This window comes from Sciurus vulgaris (assembly GCF_902686455.1).
Source record: "Sciurus vulgaris genome assembly, chromosome: 3".
Classification (NCBI taxonomy): Eukaryota; Metazoa; Chordata; class Mammalia; order Rodentia; family Sciuridae; genus Sciurus; species Sciurus vulgaris.
In genome coordinates this window covers 92,174,775-92,197,551 of record NC_136463.1, presented here as the reverse complement: position 1 = coordinate 92,197,551, position 22,777 = coordinate 92,174,775, and the positions used below count along the sequence as shown (strand labels likewise).

The 22,777-nt window shown below is 37.2% G+C and overlaps 2 protein-coding genes across 4 annotated transcripts in view; one reads left to right on the top strand and one right to left on the bottom strand.

The window, feature by feature from the left end:
• The window catches only part of THSD7B (thrombospondin type 1 domain containing 7B), an 842,386-nt gene that overhangs the window by 814,921 nt on the left and 4,688 nt on the right, over window positions 1-22,777 (bottom strand). The gene's annotated exons all lie outside the window — the stretch shown is intronic.
• Window positions 6,291-22,777, top strand: part of LOC306658139 (small ribosomal subunit protein uS7m-like) — a gene marked incomplete at its 5' end in the record, with an annotated part of 34,532 nt that continues 18,045 nt past the window's right edge. The window contains 1 exon segment of the mRNA XM_079134887.1: window positions 6,291-6,327. Within this exon segment, the coding sequence (XP_078991013.1) occupies window positions 6,291-6,327 (37 nt within the window).

The following is a 22,777-nucleotide window of genomic DNA, read 5'->3' as shown; positions in this document are numbered from 1 at the left end:
AGGAAACTATCAGCAATGCGAAGAAAGAGCCTACAGAGTGGGAGAAAATCTTTGCCAATCATACTTCAGATAGAGCACTAATCTCCAAAATCTATAAAGAACTCAAAAAACTCTACACCAAGAATGCAAATAACCCAAATGGGCTAAGGAAATGAACAGACACTTCACAGAAGAAGATGTACAAGCAATCAACAGATATATGAAAAAATGTTCACCATCTCTAGTAATAAGAGAAATGCAAATCAAAACTATCCTAAGATTCCATCTCACCCCAATTAGAATGGCGATTATCAAGAATACAAGCAACAACAGGTGTTGGCGAGGATGTGGGGAGAAAGGTACACTCATACATTGCTGGTGGGGCTGCAAATTAGTGCAGCCACTCTGGAAAGCAGTGTGGAGATTCCTTAGAAAACTTGGAATGGACCCACCATTTGACTCAGCTATCCCACTCCTTGGCCTATTATACCCAAAGGACTTAAAATCAGCATACTACAGAGATACAGCCACATCAATGTTCATAGCTGCTCCACTCACAATAGCCAGATTGTGGAACCAACCTAGATGCCCTTCAATTGATGAATGGATAAACTGTGGTATATATATACAATGGAATATTACTCAGCCATGAAGAATGATAAAATTATGGCATTTGTAGCAAATTGGATGATATTGGAGAATATCATGCAAGTGAGATAAGCCAATCTCAAAAAATCAAAGGACGAATGATCTCACCGATAAGTGGATGATGACACATAATGCGGGGAGGGAGGGGTTAGTGTTAGGGTTAGTGTTAGGGTTAGAGTTAGGGTCAGGGAGGGGGGCAAGAATGGAGGAAGGGAGGGACTGTATAGAGGGAAAAGAGGGGTGGGAGGGGCGGGGGGAAGGGAAAAAAATAACAGAATGAATCGAACAACATTACCCTATTTAAATTTATGATTACACAAGTGGTATGCCTTTACTCCATGTACAAACAGAGAAACGACATGTATCCCATTTGTTTACAATGAAAATTTAAAAAAAAAAAAGAGTGAATATTCTGTTTCCCTCAACCCCTTTTCCCAGTTTCCTCTGCTGGACTTGAGTGTCTATTTAGAGGTAAAGTTTGTAGTGTCCTCTGTCTCTTAGCTATGCTGTGGTTCCACTTGCTCTCCTTATTGATCTGTGTTCTTCCTTTGAAATATGTGTGGAGAGATTTGGATTTAGGTAGATGCATTACTTAGAAGCCCTAAGTAAGATTTTTACCACTGCCAATATGCTAACTATCATAGTGGAAATAAGTGTAAATTGCAGTCCCTGAAATCTCCAAGGACTTTCATCTTCTCAGAGAGAAAACGTTTCAACAGACAATGGGAAACAAAATGCAAGGCAATGGACAGCTCTATTACCTACGGAAACCGGAAATGTCACAGACATTTGTAATAAAAGCAGAGATCACTGTGACTTAAATTATTGTTAAAAGCTTCAAAAAGAAGGCAGAATTGTACTTCATCTTTCATAAACAAATATTATTTGTAATAGAATTGAAATCTGGATAATTTTAACAACATCTAGTTCAATAAAAGTAGATATTTTAATTTTTTGAGATATTAAATGATGTGGGGGGTTTCCTCCATATTTGGTATATCCTCTACTTTTCCTACCATTCAGTCAGTGGGGTTTATTACCTGTGGGGAAACATCATTTATGAAAAGTGGGGCTGGCAGGCAGGGAGGGGGGAGTTAATTTCATAAGCCTAGTTCCCAAGGAAACCCAGGATGTGTTAACACTAACAAGGAATAATCCCCAGGCACTAGGAGCCACAGAGGGTTATAGTTAGGTAAACTAAAAATGTGGAAAAGTTCTGGAAACAAATCCCCTTCCCCAAGTTTCCAAAGTTCCCCAACAGGTTTGGGGAATAAAAGAACTCAGGATGCCTTGGTAGAATATCCCATCCTTCCTGCTACTTTTAACTCATGGGTTCCTTACTCATCCAATGTCACATGCTATGAGGACTAGCAATAAAAACTAACACATCCCTCATTATCTAAACTGTCCCATAGACAAAGTTTCTGCACCCATCCTAACTTTGCTGTTGTTTAGATACAAATGGCAATCTTGGGGATAAAATTAGATTTCAGAACTTTTCATTCATCTTTCTGTTATTTCCCAAGAGAGAATTGCTCTCTGCCCCATAATATTCTCATGAAGGTGCATACCAAGCCGTACATTGCTTATTTTCTAAGCATCTATCTCCTTGATGAGATTGCAAGCTTCCAAAAGGCAGAGAGAAAAATCTTCTTACCTTTGTATCACCAACTTAGCACATGATTGACACACAGTAGGCATTTAGTGACCTGAAATTTTTTATTCAAAATAAAAACTAAGTGATAATCATCAGCTCTTTAGGATGGGCAAATTTGCATTCACCTTTTTGTACGTTAAAAAGATTACGTTTGCTGAAGACTGAAGTGTAGAAAGAAATGACCTGGAAGCAATTTCAAAAACTATAAAAACTTTAAAAACCAAACTGTTATAATTTTAATTATTCATTCTTGGTAATAATATCCCTTTAAAGAGTGATTTTTAAAATACTTACACCTCCAAGAACCTAATTTTCTACTGAATATGCAAATCTAGAGGTCATTTCATTTAATAAACACATACCTCCTAATCAACTGCATACTAATGAAGTTAATCTAAAGGCTAAATTTCAATTATGAATTATAGACCCTCATCTCTGTTTCTTGATTGCCTGAATAACCTAAATCTGGAAATTTCCAACCCATAACAAAATGATCTGCTGAAAAGAACGCCCTTTTTGAAGATCAGCTTCATTCAACCAGATGAGGCAAAAAGGGACATGTCACTAATTCTTGATTTTTATATAACACTCCTTATGTGGAAGAATGCTTTATAGCTGTCTCGTAGGTAACTTGGCTAACTTAAGGCATGTTGCACAGGTTTGGATGCTTAAAGTGAGCCATAAAACTTAAGATCCTTGAGGTCTGTAATTAAGGCACATACTTCAACAGGAGTATTTATCCTGCTTCAGTTCTGAGAAATTAATTTGAATTGAAGAGAAAATGGTTTCTCCTCGATTCATAGCTCTCTCACTTTATTCTAAGCATGTTTTCTCCTAATGGAAAAAATAAAAGAAAAACAAATATAAAGGATTTTTTTCTAAGCTGAGTAAGACATACATCATCTGACATTTATATTCCATTTAAAAATTAATTTGTGTGACTATAAAAGCAACAGATTGCGTTATTTCACAATGTGACACTGCAATTCCAATAACTATCTCTGATAGCATATCTGGAAGAAAAATAATTAAAAAGTCCCAGCTCACTTTCAGTTAATTGTACTGAAAGACCACTAGTATTAACCTCAAAATAGAATCATGATCCAATCAGAGGAAGTCCCTTATTCTCATAAACAACTGTGATGTGCAGTGACAGACATATCTCCAGTAGCTTCAGGTATCTCTCAGTGGGAACTTTAACCCCCTTCTGGTCTGGTGGCCAAATTCATTGACTCATAGAACAAAACAGGAAATTCAGGTGCATCCAAGTCAACTAAGCAATGCTGGTCACCACCTAAATTTCTCAATCTTACCCTCTCATCGGCTTCAGCACAATCTGTGTCTTATCTTCACACCACACATTTCTCCTCTGTATCTGTTGGGTTAGCTAAATTATGCTGCATTAACAAACAGGCCAAAACCGTAGTGGCTTTCAACCAAAGGGTTCATCTCCCACACTTGCTACATGTTCATAGATCTGAAAGCCAGGCTGAAAGAGCCATCTCTTTCTGACATGCCATTCTTAGAGAAGAGAGGGGAAAGAGCATTGGAGGAATCATGTGATGGCTCTTAAAACTTCTGCTAAGAAGCACTCATTACTTGCTCTCATATTTCTTTGGCCAAAATAAGTTCTGTGGCTCAGTTATAGAGGTGAGGCACCTAGAACAAAAATACAGCAATATATTTCTAATACTTCAACAAATAAGAAAGGAACTAAAATGGGATCTACCACACCCTCTGACACCAGAAATCTTTATATTTGCCAAGGAAAGGTCCAGATTTCTCTCCAAATCTCCAAAAAATTTTGAATCTTGTTCAGGAGGACAAGAAAACCAGCCACATAGGTTCCTTCTGTGAACTTGACTCTAGGCGCACTTAAAGCAGCTTATTTCTAAAACCAGACCTTGAAACTCTTTAAAGATCCACAACCACTGAATCTTCCTAGCAGACTCAGAAATAGTCACTGTGCCAGAGTACGGGTAATTTACTCCTGGCAAACAGAAGAGAATAATTTACACCTGGAGAGCTGAAAAGAGAGGGCTTATGAAAAAATTGTCAGAGCTCATAAAACTCTGGTACTTAATCAAAAGTAGACTATATAGATATAAAGGAAAATATATCCCAACTCAAGACTTTTCCTTGAAAAACAAGTCATCCAACATCATTTTTTAAAACTTCTTGGATTTCATTTTTATAGTGCTTTAAATTTCTTGAGTAACATTGGATTATGAATTCTATCATTTTCTAAGTTTTGACCCTCTCTTTATACTCATCTCAGTCATAAACTCAAAGTAATCTCTTTTAAAATTTCCTGATGCTTTTTTCTGAATTTGGGGCTCGCTTTGATAATTCTGTCAATCCTGTGTGCTTTGATCACCAAGATGTGTCTCACCTAAGACTACGAAAATATGTCTACCTTCCTAACTTAAACAGAGAATTGAAGGAGCCCCCTTTCTACAAATGTGCCATGCCAATCTCCATCTCTACAACATACCTAACCATTCCTTTATATCCAACTACATTTAATGGATGCTACAACTATTAAGTCCATGGTTAGCAAAAAAAAATCAGACATTTATATGATGCCAAAGTAACCCCACAATTACTTTTTACACAGAGGAGACACACATTATGTATGATGGAAGGGTCAGAATGTCATCACTCCAGCTATCAAGTTCAGCATTAATAAGATTGTGTGTCTTCCAATTTGATGCAAACTGCAGTAAGCAAAATCACCACTGAAGCACCAAAGCCCAAAATATGGATAAACATTTTAGATAAACATCCAGAGAAAGAAACAACCCAAGAAGGCCTTGAAAACCCAGTCGGATGAATCCAGAAGGTGAGACACGTGACAGGACAACTGGACAGGATTCTCAAACCAGGCAACATCATTAAAAATGGGCAGCTTTAGATAAAAGAAACTCGAGGCATAACAAACAGAAGGAATATGTGGTCCTCTTTTGGATGCTACTTGGAATGAACAGCAGTGAAAGATATTTTGGAGACAATTTGGGAAATTTGCACGTTCTTTAGTGCTAAACAAGATGAAAACATTTATAAAATGTGCATATATGTATACTGACAGAAAAGGGGAGATCACAGTGGATATACACTAAAGTGTTAAAAGTAGTGATCTCTGTCTTGGAATACAAGAACTATTTTCTATTTTTGCTTGTCAGTGTTGTCTAATTTTCTATCCTGCCTATGTGCTGCTTCTGCGATAGCACTAGACTACTTTATGATGGCTTTACCTCCACGTGATTCCCTGGGTTGTACAGCCCTGAGTTGGCTTTCTGATTTTATTTGATCCTTCAATTAAACCTCATTCTGTCTCTGAACTACACGGTAGCAGGGACAAGTAGAAGGAAAGAGAACAGGTTTTTGTTTGTTTGTTTGGTTGGTTGGTTTTTGGTTACTGGGCTAATCAGTCACACAAAATCTTAATAAAAACCATACAAATTCAGTATTATAATCCCTCTTTTAGATCTAAGAAAGTAGACTCCCAGGAGTAATATGACGTGGTTTAATAAAGTAACCTTGGTATTAGCTGTGGTGCCCTTACCCTGGTTTTGTCAAATTTCTTAACTGGGATCTTAAGTCCCTTTTCCCCAATCCAGAGGACCTCTTCTGAATTGATCATTGCCTCAAAGGGAAGTCTCGAAATCAGAAAAAATAAATTTCTAATTCTTGATTATCGAGTATACATACTCCCTCAGCTCCCTGTGTAGGTCAGGAAGGTTAGGTTACAAACTTAAGTTCTGCTTGAAACAGAGCACACACATTTAAAAGGAAATAAAAGTTAGAGGCAGTTTGAATTTCTAAGAAAGGGATGAGTGCTGGAGAACAATCAGACCCTCAGAGCTTCATCTGGCTTTTCTTCTATAGCCTTCAGAAACGGTAAGTCCTACATCTCACTGTCCCAGTGCTGCTGTGTCCCAGAAGCAAAGGCAGCAGAGGCTGGACAGAGGAGTTACACTGTCTCATAAAGCTTTCTGCATGACTGATGGAGCAGGAGGAGCAACTGAACATCATCCTCTGGGGTAAGAGGAGCAAGACTGTGGCACACGGGGCAAGCGACAGACCTGAAAGACCTCCTCCAGTGGTAGAGAATGCTATACCAAGGGCAGTGTAGACCTAATGAAGACAGAGCAGGTGGGAACTGATATGTTGTGCAGAAGCCAGTGTTAGGAAAGTCTGGCAAAACCCAAAGACCAGCAAAGGATTTACATCTCAGGGGGAGCCAGATCAGACAAGGGTAGATCACTGTAGGCCAAATACCCCTCCCATAACAGGTACCACCCAGGGGAGAGAGGTGGAGGAATATTTGGAATTGAATGAGGGAAAAAAACAAGATAGTAAGAAGTTAAGGTTGTATTTGCTGCCATAAACAGATTGCCATCCAAGATAAAAGAAAGAACGAAATTTGTTTATTTGCCCTCTTAAGTATGTGGCTTAAAAATCTCTTAGCTAAAATAAATTATCTCCCTTTACAGAGCCAGAGGATGTCACTGTAACTTGCCTTGTAAATTGCACTTCACAGAGCTACCAACAGACGAAAGGTTAACAAATATTTCATCATGATGACAATTTTATAGACTAAGAATTAAAAATTATCTTGCACATATCATCTTTCAAGTTCAGAACTAAATATTTCCAGGCAGAAAAAAAGTCAAGTTTTTTTTGGAAACTTAAGATAATTTATTAAAATTAATTTCCATTTTGTATTATAATACTAATTTCTTCTGGAAAGAATTAGCCAGTGATTTTAAAGCTTCTTATTTCCATGTTTTAAATTTTTAGATTTTACAAAACTAAAAACAAAGAATGGAGCTCACAAAACATTGTCTTCTCAATGACCTAAGCCCTTTAATATCTTACAAAAAGAAATCCGTGCCATCCATTTCTGCAGTATAGAGCATTGTGTTAAATAATACAAGGAATGAATGAAATAAAAAGGCAGCCAGAGTAGACAGAATGTCCTCAGTCTCATGGAGAACCTGTGCTCAAATTGTTATTTGTAAAAGCTTCACTTTGATTACTTTTGCTTTGCCCTGGAGAATACTTTAGTATTCAGCTGGCAATATAATTTCTGGATGACAATATTTCCTACAAACCACAAGGACAATAAAACAGGTTAAAGGTGAGGTGTACCACATTGCCACGGTGACTCCATGCTAGAGAGAGATTTCATCTTTAAATTTTTTTTTTTTAGCGGGGGGAAATCATCTTTGTGAGAAATATTGCACCCCTCTGGTTCACTGGATACGCACAGCTGACACTTCACACTTTTGACATAAATAATCCATCACCCAATGAGCTCTCTCAAGGAAACTTAATTAAAGTCCGAAGTGCCGTGCATCTTACTGAACTGATTAGGAAGCCTTTCACAAAGTGATTCATAAGGCAGCATTGATACCACTGATGGGTTGCAAAAAAAGGCAATGAAATGGGGGGGGGGGCATACCAACCATTTGCCCCCTTTGCCCTCTGCCTTACCTCCAGCTCCTCTCTGTGGGGCAGACAGCTGATTCCTGCAAACTACGTTTCTCATACTCACCTGCCAACTGGCTTCCGATAGAAGACCTGATAGGAAACTGGCAGTGGGAAGACAGAAGTGTCTACCTCTCTCTTTCTGCAGCACTTTCAGCAATGGCTGTGACTTCTTCATGGTTCTAGGTCCCTCAGGGTAGCTCCATTCCTAGGCCCTGGTAATAGCACAACTGCATTGATCTCTCTAGCCATTAGCTGGGCAACAGCTTCCTTCAGTAACTAAGTTCAGAATTTATTTACTGTCCTTTGTTTTTCAATTCTCAAAAATAACTTTTGAACAAGGACTTCTCTTAAGTCAATCCATTGAATGATCCGGCATATACTATTTTTTCAGTTCAATTCTGCTTAATTCATGAAAGAACCATCCCAAGATTTTTCTCTCCAGGTACAATGATACACTATACTCTAATCAGCCATTAATCCTTTCATTCACAGGGTATGTAACAGATATGAGGGTCCTGAGAAAATAGAAGACGATGAACTGAAAAATTCATTCGATTTTGAAGTGCCTACCACTAACTAGACACTGCACTACATGATAAGGCTACAAACTGGTTGGGGGCTTAAGCAAAAAAAAAAAAAAAAAAAAAAAAAAAAAAAAAAAAAAATCCATCCTTGACTTCAAATATCTAGTCTAATGGGAAAGATGACAAGTCACAGAAAGTCATGCAAATCCACATAAATTCACAACAGTGTATAGTCAGTTCTGTCATGGCGCCAATTTTGAAAACATAAAATTGATAGGGAGCAATTTGAGCATAGCATGATTTTCTGTTTGCTAATGCAGCAATTTCATCTGTGAAAACTGTACATGAACATGCAAAAGCCTGCACCCAGCAGAGCAGAGCCAGGATATAATACACAAATGGAACAGAAGCACAGACCTCTCCAGGGACCTCAGATCAGCTTGAGCCACACCCTGTTAGTGTCACAACTTTCTACCACTTTCTGACAGATTTCCAATAAATCTCCTTCCACCACTTAACAATGAACAAGCAATAGCCTTCCTGAAACTCACTTCCACAAGTAAATTTCATATCTTTTTCAAGGTAAAACATGACACGAAGTATTTAGTTATTTCTTAACTATTTTCTATGTGCCAAACATACTACTCTTTTGTGTTAGTTTCTTACCTTTTATTTTATGGATGACTGGGGAAGTTTTTGAATGCTATGCCCCTATGATCTTTTTCCCAAAAGTCCTGTGAATTTTTATTGTGTGATTTTGCAGTGTGGTGGTTTTGAAAAAAATGTGTATTTTGCTTTATAACAGAACAGAACATACTTTGAAGGAAAGGACAATGCTGCTTACACTAGGAGAGAAGAGGGGAAGAGGACACTGTCCTAGAAAGTGAGAAGAGGACAAGGAACTAGAGGAAGACCAGGGAGAGGAAGCAGGAAAATAAACACATGATGAGAGAGGAAAGCAGAGAGCTGGAGTGTTAGGCAGGGTCTGCAGGTGCAGCCTGTCAGGTGTGGGAAGTGGACTGGCAGGAGGGAGTTAGACTCAACAAGTCTCCAAAGGAAGTGGTAAGTAGGCCAAATACAGTCATCCTTCAGTACGGGGGATTGGTTCCAGGATCCCCTACAAATGCCAAAATTGAGGTTGTTCAAGTTCCTTACATAAATAGGCATAGTATTTGCACATAACCTATGCACATTCTCCTATATACTTCAAATCATCTCTAGATGACTTATAATACATAATACAATGGAAATGTTATCTTAATAGCTGTTATATTGTAGTGGTTAGGGAATCACGCCAACAAAAAAGTTTGTACACTTCCAGGACAGAGGTAATAAAAAACAATTTTCAATCAGAGGTCTGTTAGATGTAGAAGCCATGGATAGAGGGCCAGAGTATAATGCAAGGTCCCATTTTCCTACTGATAAAATGCAAAAGAATCTGCTTTGAGTCCACTGGAATAGGCACACACACACTTTTGATATGTATGTTAAATTGAAAGCACCTACTTGTAAAACTTACTTAATCCTGTTACACATGCATTTTAAAATCAGAAGAGAGATCATATGGTGACTTTAAAATGCTGTTATTTTATATGCACACCATTCATAAAGCAATTGACTCTTACACTTAAGATGCATCTTCACACACTCTACATGCATTGATGCCCTAAGTGCTTACCTGCCCCCCAGCCCCGGTGTCCAGCCCCCTTTCTACAATTTTATTTGTTTACTTCTTCGTGGTGCTAAGGATTGAACCCAGTGCTTCACACATGCTAGGCAAGTACTCTGCCACTGAGCTACAGTCCCAGACCTCCTTTCTACAATTTTAACTCTATAACCAGAAATATGGACCCATTTTACACCTCTCTCAAACTGTGAGGTTCACTAGCAAACTGCCACCTCGATTGTTCAGGGAATATGAAAATCCATTAATCCCTCTGGATTTTGGATAAAGATTCTGAAAGTTTTATTTAAACCCTTGATTTAAAAAATTAAATGTATAAAAGCAGACATGATTCTTACTACTTTACTGAATAATTTGGGGAAAGAGAAAACCTCTACATAAGTGAGAATAAAAAGCCTACATTAGATATTAGAAACTAGGGAAAACTGGACTCTGCTCACCTGATTGAAGGAAATCAAATTCAGTGGGGCAGGGGGGATTAGAGTTAGAAAGAGAAAAGACGAACACATATACACACATATGCACAGCTACAGTCTGAATGTCTATGTCCTCCGAAATTCATTCACTGGAATCCCAACCCTTGAAGTGATGATATTTGGAGGTAGAACCTTTGGGGAGGTAATTAGTTCATGGAGACTGAGTCCTCCTAAAGAAGATTAGTGAGCAGCCTCATAACAGAGACCCCAGAGAGTTGCCTTGCCCCTTCTACCCTGAGAGGCCAAAAGAAGATGGCGCCACCTATGAACCAGGAAGCAGCCCTCATCAGACACTGAATCTGCTGTCACCTTGATCTTGGAGTTCTCGACCTACTGTCAGAAGTGAGTTTCTGTTGTCTTTAAGCCACCTGTTGATGGTATTTTTGTTACAACAGCCCAAATGAACTAAAGACACTGCTATGGTTTGAATCATTTTATCCCCTCCAAAAATTCATGTGCTAGAAAATTAATCCCCAAGCAATAGGGTTGACAAATAGTGTCTAATGGGAAGCATTTAGATCAATGAGTAGATTAATGCCACAATAGAAAGGGTTTGCAGGAATGTGTTCTCTCTTCCACCATGTGAGGACACAATGTTCCTTCTCTCTACATGATGCAGCTGTGAGGTACCATCTTGGAACCAGGGCATGAACCTGCCATTGCCTCAATCTTGGACTTCCCAGCTTCCAGAACTGTCAGAGAATAAATTTCTGTTCTTCATAAATTACCCACTGTTGGGTATTCTATTATAGCATCATGGAAAGGACTAAGACAGACATGCACACACACCCCAAAAAACCACCATATGTGGTGGACAGCTAGCCTGCAACCTTTGCCAATCCACTCCTTCAGCTCTGGCCTTTACAGTTTACCTAGCTTTAGACCAGACATCTTTTCTCTTCCACAATTTCTACCCATTATACCATTATACTCTGAATACAGGAAATTTCTTTAAAAAACTGCTTAATACCAACCTCTCCGTAGATCTAGCCCCATTTGCATCAGTAACTAATCTGTTTGTACTCTTCCATAAATTTGTTGTAGACTGAATGGATCTACTTATCTATTCCCACTTATAGTAAAATCCCATTTATTATATGTCTAAAACCCCAGAAAACTTAAATAAACAGAATTTATAGTTCTATTCAATGGTAATTGATTTTCTCAGTGTTTCTGGGAATACTCCAAGTTCCTAAAGGAACTCTAAATTATCAAAGCAAGATTAACCTACATTCAATGAAGTTTCAAAGATTGTTTTCTTACACTAATATGATTCATTTAAGAAATTCTAAAATTAGTTCCTACTATATACATAATAATATGCTCAGCATAATGGAGAGAATCCAAATATACTACAAGATTTGGGACTGTAAAGCAGTTACAATACTCATATGAAAAGAAAAGCCAGAACATAAATTACACTGCAATATAACAATATTTATACTAATGCCACACACCAACAAAGATACTTTCCTTTCTGCACTGTTATGTTGTAAAAAACTGGGTCATAAATTGAATTATATTTCCTGAAAAAAATTATAAATTATAACTTTGGGGGTTGTTTTTCTGATCAAGGACTTGGCATTAAGAAGAATACACACACACACATTCAGTAACATCACAAAAAAAAAATGCAAGAAACCCCAGTAGCCATTTAACATAATATAAGAGTCCCCAAAAAGAAATAATGATAATGTAGAAATCATACAATGAGATCCAATGTACTCAAGTGTGCACACAGCACAAAAATAAAACTATAATGTAAACTCTAATGTATTATAAATTTTACTTAATGCCAGCCCTGATAAACACAAGTATATCATTAACCATAGTTTTGCTTGACTTGTTAGATTTGAAAGGGTACTTTGGGGATGACTTTGATGTCCTGAGTCTCTTTTTAAAATGAGCTGATACATTCTTTTTCTCCAGATAAATCTCCCTGTGGATTGTCCATGCACTCAGAATTCCTCCCCAAACTCAGAGCTGACATAAAGTCCCAGTGCAGGTGTTTAATAAATGTCTGTGCTTAATGGTTATAGTGGTATTAGTGTGTCTCTTCTCTTTTACAAGGCCCGGCTTAACCTTTCTCTTCTTCAACAGTCCTTTCTCTTGAATTCCTTTGAAGTAACAGTGTCTAACCAAATAAAAAAGATGAGGAAAAAGTAAATCTGGACTAAACCTAGAATCTAAAAGCAAGAATCTAAGAATTTAATTGAGAAATCCCAGCAGCAATTATTATATAGGTGGCAACAGTATTTTATTATTATTAAGGGTCCATCAAGAATACAAGCAACAATAGGTGTTGGCAAGGATGTGAGGAAAAAGGCACACTCAAACATTGCTGGTGGGGTTGCGAATTGGTGCAGCCACTCTGGAAAGCAGTATAGAGATTCCTTAGAAAACTTGGAATGCAACCACGATTTGACCCAGCTATCCCATTCCTTGGCCTAAACCCACAGGACTTAAAATCAGTATATGGTGATGCAGCTATTTCAGTGTTTATAGAGGCTCAATTCACAATACCTAGATTGTGGAACCAACTTAGGTGCCTTCAATAGATGAATGAATAAAGAAACTGTGGTATACATACACAATGGAATATTATTCGGCCATAAAGAATAAAATTATGGCATTTGCAGACAAATGGATGGAGTTTGAGAATATCGTGCTAAGTGAAATAAGCCAATCCCAAAAAACCAAAGGCCGAATGATTTCTCTTATAAGTGGATGATGATACATAATGAGGGGTGGAAGGGAGGCAAGAATGAAGGAAGGATGGATTATATAGAGGAAAATGAGGGGTGGGGAGGGGGTGAGGGAAGGAAAAATAAGAGTGAGACAAACATCATTACCCTAGGTACACATTTGATTACACAAATGGTACGACTCTACTTCATGTGCAACCAGAGAAATAAGTTTTACCCCATTTGTTTACAATAAATCAAAATAAATTTAAAAAAAATAAAAACAAATATATGAAAAAGTACTCAACATCTCTAGCAATTAGAGAAATGCAAATCAAAACTATGCTAAGATTTTATCTCACTCCAATGAGAATGGCAATTATCAAGAATACAAGCAACAATAAGTGTTAGTCAGGATGTAGGGGGAAAGGTACACAAATACATTGCTGGTGGGAATGTAAAATGGTGCAACCATTATGGAAAGCAGTATGGAGATTCCTCAGAAAACTTGGAAAGGAACCACCATTTGACCCAGCTCTCCATTCCTCAGTTTATTCTCAAAGGACTTATCATACTACAGTGATGCAGCCACATCAATGTTTATAGCAGCTTAACTCACAATAGCTAAACTATGGAACCAGCCTAGCTGCCCTTCAACAGAAAAATGTATAAAGAAAATTTGATATATATTTGCGATATATATTTAAAACTTATTACTAAGTTTTAAAGAAAAATGAAATTCTGGCATTTGCTGGTAAATGGATGGAGTTAGAGAATATCATGCTAAGTGAAATAAGCCAAACCCAAAAAACCAAAGTCCAGATGTTTTCTCTGATATGCACATGCTAATTCATAATGTGGGGGTGGGGGTGGGCTCTAGGGAAGAATAGTTACTTTAGATTAGGTAGAGGGGAGTGAAGGGAGGTGAAGAGGTTTGGGGGTAGAGATGATAGTAGAGAGAAACAAATTATTACCTCATGTGCATACATGACTGCATGACTGATGTGGTCCTACAATCAGAAAAATGAGAAATCACACTTCATTTATGTATGATTTATCAAATTCTATAAATGCATTCTACTGTCATGTACAACTAATTAGAACAAATAAAAAATAAAGAGTGGCGGGGGGAAGGTGCATCAAAATATTTCTCACATAATTGCAAAGCCCCTTGCTCACCTGGTCTTTTTCCTAGGAAGGACACTGAAGAATCTTGGGGAAGGCAAGATCTACTCCTGAGGCTGGTCATGGAGGGTGAACATTCTGCTCATTCAACTAGGACTGGATGAATCAGATAGAGAGACAGGCAAAACAGACACCAAAGTTGCAATGAGCCACAGGAAGGAGAAACACACAGTGTTTCAAGGACAAGTGTAGCCACCCCAGGTCCATGCAAGAACACTAGTAGAAAATGTTAGAAAACTAAGCATGAGACCTCCAAATGCCAGTCTAGATAATGCAGATCTGATGACAGCTTTTAATCATGAAATTAAGGTGAAGAAAGGAAGAAAGCATGAAGAGGATGCAACCAAAGAAATGCAGAACTACTCAAAGGGGTTGGCAGGTGTTCTTAGACAATTTTATTGGTAACACTGTCAACCAGAATATTCTACAAGCACACTCTTTGTTCTTTCCACACTCTGGATCAACAAACAATGGGTGCTCATTGGGCATCCGTGTCTAAGCACATGACCATATTTATGCATCCCTTCAAAACATTGCCCCTTTATACATTTTGATGTCAAAGTACTCGAGGAAGAGGAATGTGTCTGCACCAGCAACAGTTCCCCACAGAGTTAACAGGGTATCTGCCATAAAACACATTTTTTACTTATAAATTCTAATTAAATTTCCCTTTACTTACCTACATATTGCTCACTTTCCAAAGGCTAATAAACCAATTTCAACTTTACTTTGGATTTATTCTTTGTTGGCAAAGTTGTACATTTTAATCTTTTTCAGTTCACATTTAGTTCAAAATGACCCATTTCCCTTGTCTAAATCTTCAGTAGTTATTTTGGCAGCTTTAGAAGGAAAATCAAAATGGCAGGATCATGGAAACTTTGCCAATCCATTCTTGGCTCCTCTTATATACTAAGATTTTTCTTTCAATCATCATAATAAAGACTGGAAAGTGACCATTAGATTTGACAACTGGAAAACATTTTGTGACTCTGGAACGAACTAGTTCAGTTGGAGAAGTGGGGGCAGAACCTTGTCTAGGTGATGTGAAGGGTGAGTGGAAAGAGGAACAAATTCTACTCTCATAAGCTAGAATTTGAAAAGTCAACAAGATGTGGGAAGGTAACTGGAAAGGGTGTCAGAAGATTCCTTCTTTTAAATGGGGAAGCCTGCAACTTGCGTGCACATGCATGAACTCTGACAGTATGTTATGAACAGCATTTACTTTCACTGCATCACTGTTTTATTTCTCTCCCTTTTGTTTTTGTTCTTGTTCATAAAGTTTCTATAAGGCCTAGACAATGCATAATCTAACTAGATTGTACAAATTTCTCCCACTTTTGCAACTTTTACATCTCTGGAGCAGCATGCTTTCTTTCCCTCATCCATTTTAATCATCCCATTTGTTCATTTCAATCACATATTCCTGATCATGTTCAATCCCAACAACTATGTTTTTTTCACTTTCAGTTAAACTGTTTGCTTCCTCTTCACTGTTTTTCTTTATCTCTCATCTTGGATTCTCTTTCCTATCATTCAAATAGGTACACATTTCCTTTTGGGTGCGTGTGCCCTACTGAATTCCCATCATTCTATTTTCACTTCCTAAGGCATCACAGCATAAATGATTTCATACTATTTTAAGTGTCTTGGTTTTCATTTGTTGGGGCTGAATGTGTTGCCACACCAGGTGTTTTTATCTTGTAGGCACTTACCAAGCATTTTTGCTTGCCAGCCTCTGGTCAAATTAATGAATAATTCTGTCCCTGTGCATACTTCCCTATCACACTCTGACCCACCTGGACAAAACTGTTTATATTATAAAGATTTGGGTCTCACTTACTTAGATTGTGAGCATCACAAGTTTTCAAAACACAGTTTGAGAATGCTATTGTTTTACATGAACCAATAAATCAAAGATAAATCATTCTGCTTGCATTATGGTTGCATAGAAGTATTCTTATCTTTGTTGTTTTTAATGAATCTTAAAGATGTTTCTTAAGCCATCAGTTTTAAAACACTGTACATTAAGATTTTATATTAAAGAGGATATCAATAACCTAGTTGAAAGAATAGCATATAGAGTCCCGAATCAAAAATAATGTTGGGAAGAGTGTAACAAAATCAAATAGGCACACAGAGAGACCAATTCCTTCCTTCTCATCCTGGATCTGCTCATTTATCAAATCCCAAGATGAATTTTATCTTTGAAGCATCCTTTCCATTTCCTTCCTACATCCACATAAGCTCCATAAAAATTCTATAAGTGCATGACCAATTTTCAAGTACTGCCATATACCCCAACTGGGCCAAGCACAGTATGTGGCACATTGTAGACAAGCAGTACATAACCATTGGCTATATTTTGCTTATAGAACCCAATAGGCTAGGAAGAATTATTTTAATCTATAAAAGTGCACTGAACTCTTTGCATGTAAAATATCAAAAATAAGTTTTCCTGATGATCTAAACTCCTCACTGCATCTACTTTTGTATCCAGCTCAAATTGTCCAACTGGCAGCACAGCAGGTTTGATGTCCTTAGTTGAATAGTCAAAGAGGGCCAGCTCTGCAGGTTAACTAGCTTTACTAATTTTTAGTGGTTGTCCTGGTATCATTTAGCACTGTATTCTTCAATAGACATTGGGAGCCCAATGCAGGTTCTAAACAAAACTATAGATAGATAGATAGATAGATAGATAGATAGATAGATAGATAGATAGATAGATAGATAGATCTCCATGACTCATTTTAAACCCCAGTATGGCCTTGGCATTTTGAAAAAGACATCCATATCCCCTCCCTCCCTTTAGGTGAACACAATTCTTTTAGTGCAGCTGAGTTTTTAGAGATCACGAAATAGAGTCAACAAAGCTGACCTAGTCAGGGGAGCACAAAAGGGACTGGGATTAGACTTTAGTCATCTTCATTATTTAAAATGCAAATTTGATGTAGATGATCCCATTATAAATATAGCATTGTAGCTATATTTTAATTAATACATGTAAATAAAACCAACATCTCTTTCATTTAATTCAGCACATAGCTATTCTATAGTTACTCTCTGCAAGGTGATGAGGATCCAAATAAGATTAAGATGCACTGTCTGCTTTTATGGGGCTCATACTTAGAAAGATAGACATATATAAATAAGGCAATTTGGTTTTGCTATGGGCAGAGGATGTATATGCCCCATCTCCCCAGGTAGGCTGTAATTGCTAGAAATTGGGCTGGTATCTTTTTTAAAAAATAATATTTTTTAGTTGTAGATGGACATAATGCCTTTATTTTATTCACTTATTTTTATGTGATGCTGAGGATTGAAACCAGTGCCTCACACGTGCTAGGCAAGTGCTCTACCACTAAGCTACAACCCTGGCCCCGGCTGGTATCTTATACCAACTTTTATCTACTTTGTGCACACAGCAGGTGCTCTATAAATAATCTTTGAATTTATTCATACAGTTTACAAGCACATCTTGCACTTTACATTAATTTGCCTTACTGTGCACAAACTTCTTAGATATTTTTAAAAAAAAAACTAAAAGAAGTACTTCACTGGAAATATATTATGTCCACAAGCATTATGTTTCAATTCCAAATGAAATATCAAATAATCATGCACATAATATTAGATGACACATCCTTAGACTCTGTGTACACAAGGAAATTCCTCCCTGCGAAGTTTAGAATTTTTTAACAGAAGCCTTGTTCTTAATAGTTTTTTTTTAGTCAGATTTAAGCTACATATGTAATATGTCCCCCACAGTGAAAGATTTGAAATTATTAAAATGTTTCAACACGATCACATACAGTTTTGATAGAGGTTGCACTCACAAAGAAAATACAGGACTTTTTTTTTATATGTGTTCTGCACAATGAAAGGCATGTCACATTCTGTTTTTTCAATTGAAGCATGTCACAGCCCAGAGGGTCGGTTACTGTCAGAAATTCAACTTGAGAAAAGCCCTTCTGATCACTGGGAATAATACAACCTGCCAGGAAACGAACAACCCTACCAAAAAATTACTACAATTTGGTCAGAAATATCACTTTGGTGGGCCACATGTCACTTCTGGCTGCAGAAATCAAAATACTGACGAAGTAAAAGAGGGCTGAGAAATGGGTATCAGGTTTAAATTGGAAAAACTGGCTAGGCATAGTCATAAAGTTTATTTTTCCCTTCTCATGCCCCATAGAGATGAACAGATCCCAAGCTAAGCCCATTTCATATGCAGCTGGCTACATATAATACAATCCATAAAAACAAAAAAGTCAAAAGAAACAGATTCTTTAGCCTGGAAAGAAGATAGGCAAGGTGATTTGGTGATGTAATGTGTATAGATAATGGTGAAGTGAATGAAAGCCAGTTTGTGCTCCATCTTCACCAATGAAAGGCATATTGTATTCAGTTGTTTTTACAGATGAGATAGAAAGGAACCTTATCTTACAGGTTTTGAAAAGTAAATGTGTTCCAAGAGAGAAGTCATGGAAGTGCTTTAAACTTTTTTTTTCAATAATATATTATTTGTGCCATTATTTAAGGACAAATTTAATAGAAGAATGATCTTGCCTATGCAGCGACTAATGGTATATGCATTAGAAGAAAACCTGGCAGTTAAGAGGCAGGCAGGAAAAAGGAACTGTTAATAGCGTGGGTTCTAGGCATATCCAGTGTGGTGGCCACCAACCATGGGTGTCCATAGAACAACTAGAACATGACTAGTCTGAACCAAGATCTGCTTCCAAAGTAATAAAATATAGACTGAATTTTAATACTTGGTATTTAAAAGATCTAAAGCAGCACATTAATAACTTCACAATGAGTACATGTTGAAATGGAAACTTAATGGGTTAAAAAATATATTAATAAAATTACTTTCAATGTTTGCTTTCTTTCTTTTTTTCTAATACTAGAAAATATAAGAGTGAACTTGGGAAACGTATTTGTAGCTCACATTCTACTTCTGTTCAACAGTGCTGCTCTAGAACCAGAGTGCCTAGGTATAAAACCTAACCTGGGGTAAGTTACTTACTAATATGTGAGAAAATAATAATACAACCAGCCTCACAAGTTTTTGAGAGGAATTCATAAATCACTACATGAAGAAGTGTTTGGCACATAGTGTGTGCTCAATAAATCTTCAATGCATGTGTTCTCTCTGCAAATATCTTGACATGTAGTTGCTTATCCTCTACTTGAATACACCTAAAGATGGGAAACTCACATTTCCTTGATACAGCCTATCACATTTCCAGACAGCTCTGAATGTGAAAAAGTTCATTCCTGGAATGAGTAAAAAAATCTCTTTGAAAACTCTTCTGCACTTCTTTTTATATATGATTCTGCCAGAGGCAAAGAGAAACTGGTCATATTCCAACAGCATATTTCTATAGAAATTAAGAGGCATTGATTATAGAAATGGGTTTATTATACATTCCATGGAATTTCACATCAAGAGATCTCATACTGATGCAGCAAAATACTTTTAAGATATCTTTTAAAATATGATTTCTCATGAATTCCTAACCATAGAACAGTTCTTCTACATTGTCCCCTTTGACCAAGGACACCTTCCAACAGGATATACACAAAGAAGACAGACAAGGGCCAAATCTCACAACCAAATCTCAGGAATAACCAAGGCCATTGCTCATCCACACCCACCCACATCTGAAAAATGATTTGCCCTTTTTCCTCCTCTTTATGCTAATTTCAAAACTAAGGCTTTGCATACTTGGCAGAAATGGTTCTCTCTTAATGATAAGCCATTAATAAAAAGGAATATGAGGTAGATTTTTAAGTATTTATTTCCTGAATTTTCCAATGGTTCCTCCAGAAGTCAAATTTTTATATGTGAATATCTCAAGCTCTTTACAACTCTAAGATATAATCTTCACACACAAGGTCTGTGCCAAATCAAAATACAGCCTTTCCCCATATTTCCAAATGACACTTCCACCTCCAGGTGAAAGTGATTCAGCAATACTCTTCCCATCAGCCACCTGCATTATCTGCAGAGACTCTGGCAGCTGGTGCCAGTGTAAGCACTCATGCATTTTGGAGAAATTCCTGCAGAGGTCAAGACTGAACTTGCTGCCCAAACTTCCGGCTCTGTGGCAGCCTAGTGAATGACCCTCACAGTCCAGCAAATTAGGATGCAAATCATGCTCTATGGTTTTTGAGTTGCGCTGGCATTAGGCAAAGTGTAAAGGTCCTTCAGTCTCTGTTTCCTAGTATGAAAAATGGGACTAAATAGCAATACCCTCTTTGCAACATTATGAGGATTAGACAAAGCAATTCTAATGCACTTAGCCTGTGTTTATGAACCCTCAAATGGCTAATGTCATCCTGTCCCAGTTCTCTATCACATTCTCCGCTCCAACATTTTCCCAAATTCTCAGCAGAGAATAGTGCCATTTCCAACTCAAAGCCTTTACCAGAACTCACAAGTAGATGCTAAAAGAAAACTGACTCAACATTAAAATTAGAATTTACCACCTCAGTTGTTCAGCCAAAGACAGCACTTTGTGATCTGGTGCAATCAGGAAAACCCAGTGGAAGTATAATTAAAACTGGATCTTGAGTACTAGGCAAAATTTGGATAACTAGGGACAGACGGGGTGTGAATCTTGAGGGTGACTTGAAGGAGATAGGCTGAGAGAAGACTGTATGATATCAAATTCATGAGTGGCAGGAGTTAAACTTAGGCTGTCTCAGTTCTCAGTCATCAATATCCCTTGCTTCTCTGTGATCAGCCAGAAGATATTCCAGTTCAAGGAAAGGGTCAAGTCAGGTCACATGAAGCCACATTAACAATACTGAATCAAAGCAATGAATGAAAGTCAATATGAAAGAAATTATCTGAAGACTAGAAATGGAGAAGAGTAGAAAAATAATTATTTTTTCTTAAAAGAAAAACCTTGTTAAATTATTCTCATATACATACATTTCAATTAAGTGGTCTGAGACACCTGTGGGGGAGAAGGACTTAAAGTTTTTACAATTGTCCTGGGTTAGAAATTTAGCTCTACCCATAAGAATATTCTTGTTTTACATTTAAGCATTCTTATTTTATGCTTTCTAAGAAAGCAAATTAACTTGAAAGTAGAGTGGCTTTATATGAATTGGTAATCAGTTGAAAGAGGTTTCAATACCCTTGGGCTCTTAGGTAATGTAAATATATGCAATAGAATAACAATATTTAAGTGTTGTAATGGATACATGTGTTAGAAAACACTAAAATGTAAATGTAAACAGATTTCAAGTTAAACTATGCACAATGCCAATGGTTACATTTATTAAGTAAAAACATTGAGAGATAATATTAAAAATATTTGCCAACTGGTAGGGTCAGGCACAAGCCAATTAAAAGATTCTGACAATAACCCTGAAGCGGGTCCCAAGGCCCCATTGATATGCCAGGAAGGTTAACTCTCTCAGTGACTGTATCAAGATATGATCAAATAGTTAGCAGAGAGTAGCTTGTAGGACATCCAGGAAATGGCACCTACAGGGGGTTCAGAGAGTATCCATTTACCTACTAATACAGAAATACTTCGATATTTTTATATCCAATAAGGCTGAATCAATGTACACTGGCCAAATCTCCCTTAATATGTCTAATGTAAGCACAAAAGGTGGAAATAATCATAAGAGAGCTCAGAGGCAAACTCTGCAAGAGAGTCTTAGTCTTACTATAATTAAATCCTTCATTTATGCATACTCCATGGTATACTTTTAAAAATAACTATTTGAAAGAACACACAATTAAAATATGCATTACTACAAAACTACAGTCTAAGACCAAGGCAATCCTGCCTAACTGCCATGAAGTCTAGAGCTTTTGTCAACATTGTGATTCCTCCAGAAGTAATGAACTGTTCGCTAACATAACATTTGGGCACAAATCTGCAGCTAACCCTCATGCAGGCAAGTGGAACACAGCAACAAGCTTCTTACCAGTCAAGGCACTTAAGAATTATTTGTGCATCAGTTACTTAGGATTCTGTTTTTAGCTGTAGCATATTTAATCACAAGAGATTCACAATTAAAATATGCCTAAAGAGGCAAAATCAAAAGATGCATCATGGCCCTTGCCACAAAAAGAAAAAAAAAAAAACCCTAAGTTCAATGATGATAGCCTTCAGTTCCATGCAGGAAACGTTTCCATGTTTTCATCAATTCCTCACATCTAGGTAATGTATAATCTTTTCTGCTATAAGGACCTCTTTTTTAAACTTCCAAAAATTCTAGATTCCCACATCATAGCAAAAATCTGTGCCTTTGGAACACATTGTGAAAACACCTAATGACCAAAAATTAATATGAATTTCAGGATACTTTTAAATGTCTCTATTCATAGCAGCATATTCACACTCTTAAGAATATATACTTCTAATGTGTACCAGATAACTTAATTGTTCAAACTTACAAACCAAGCCTGA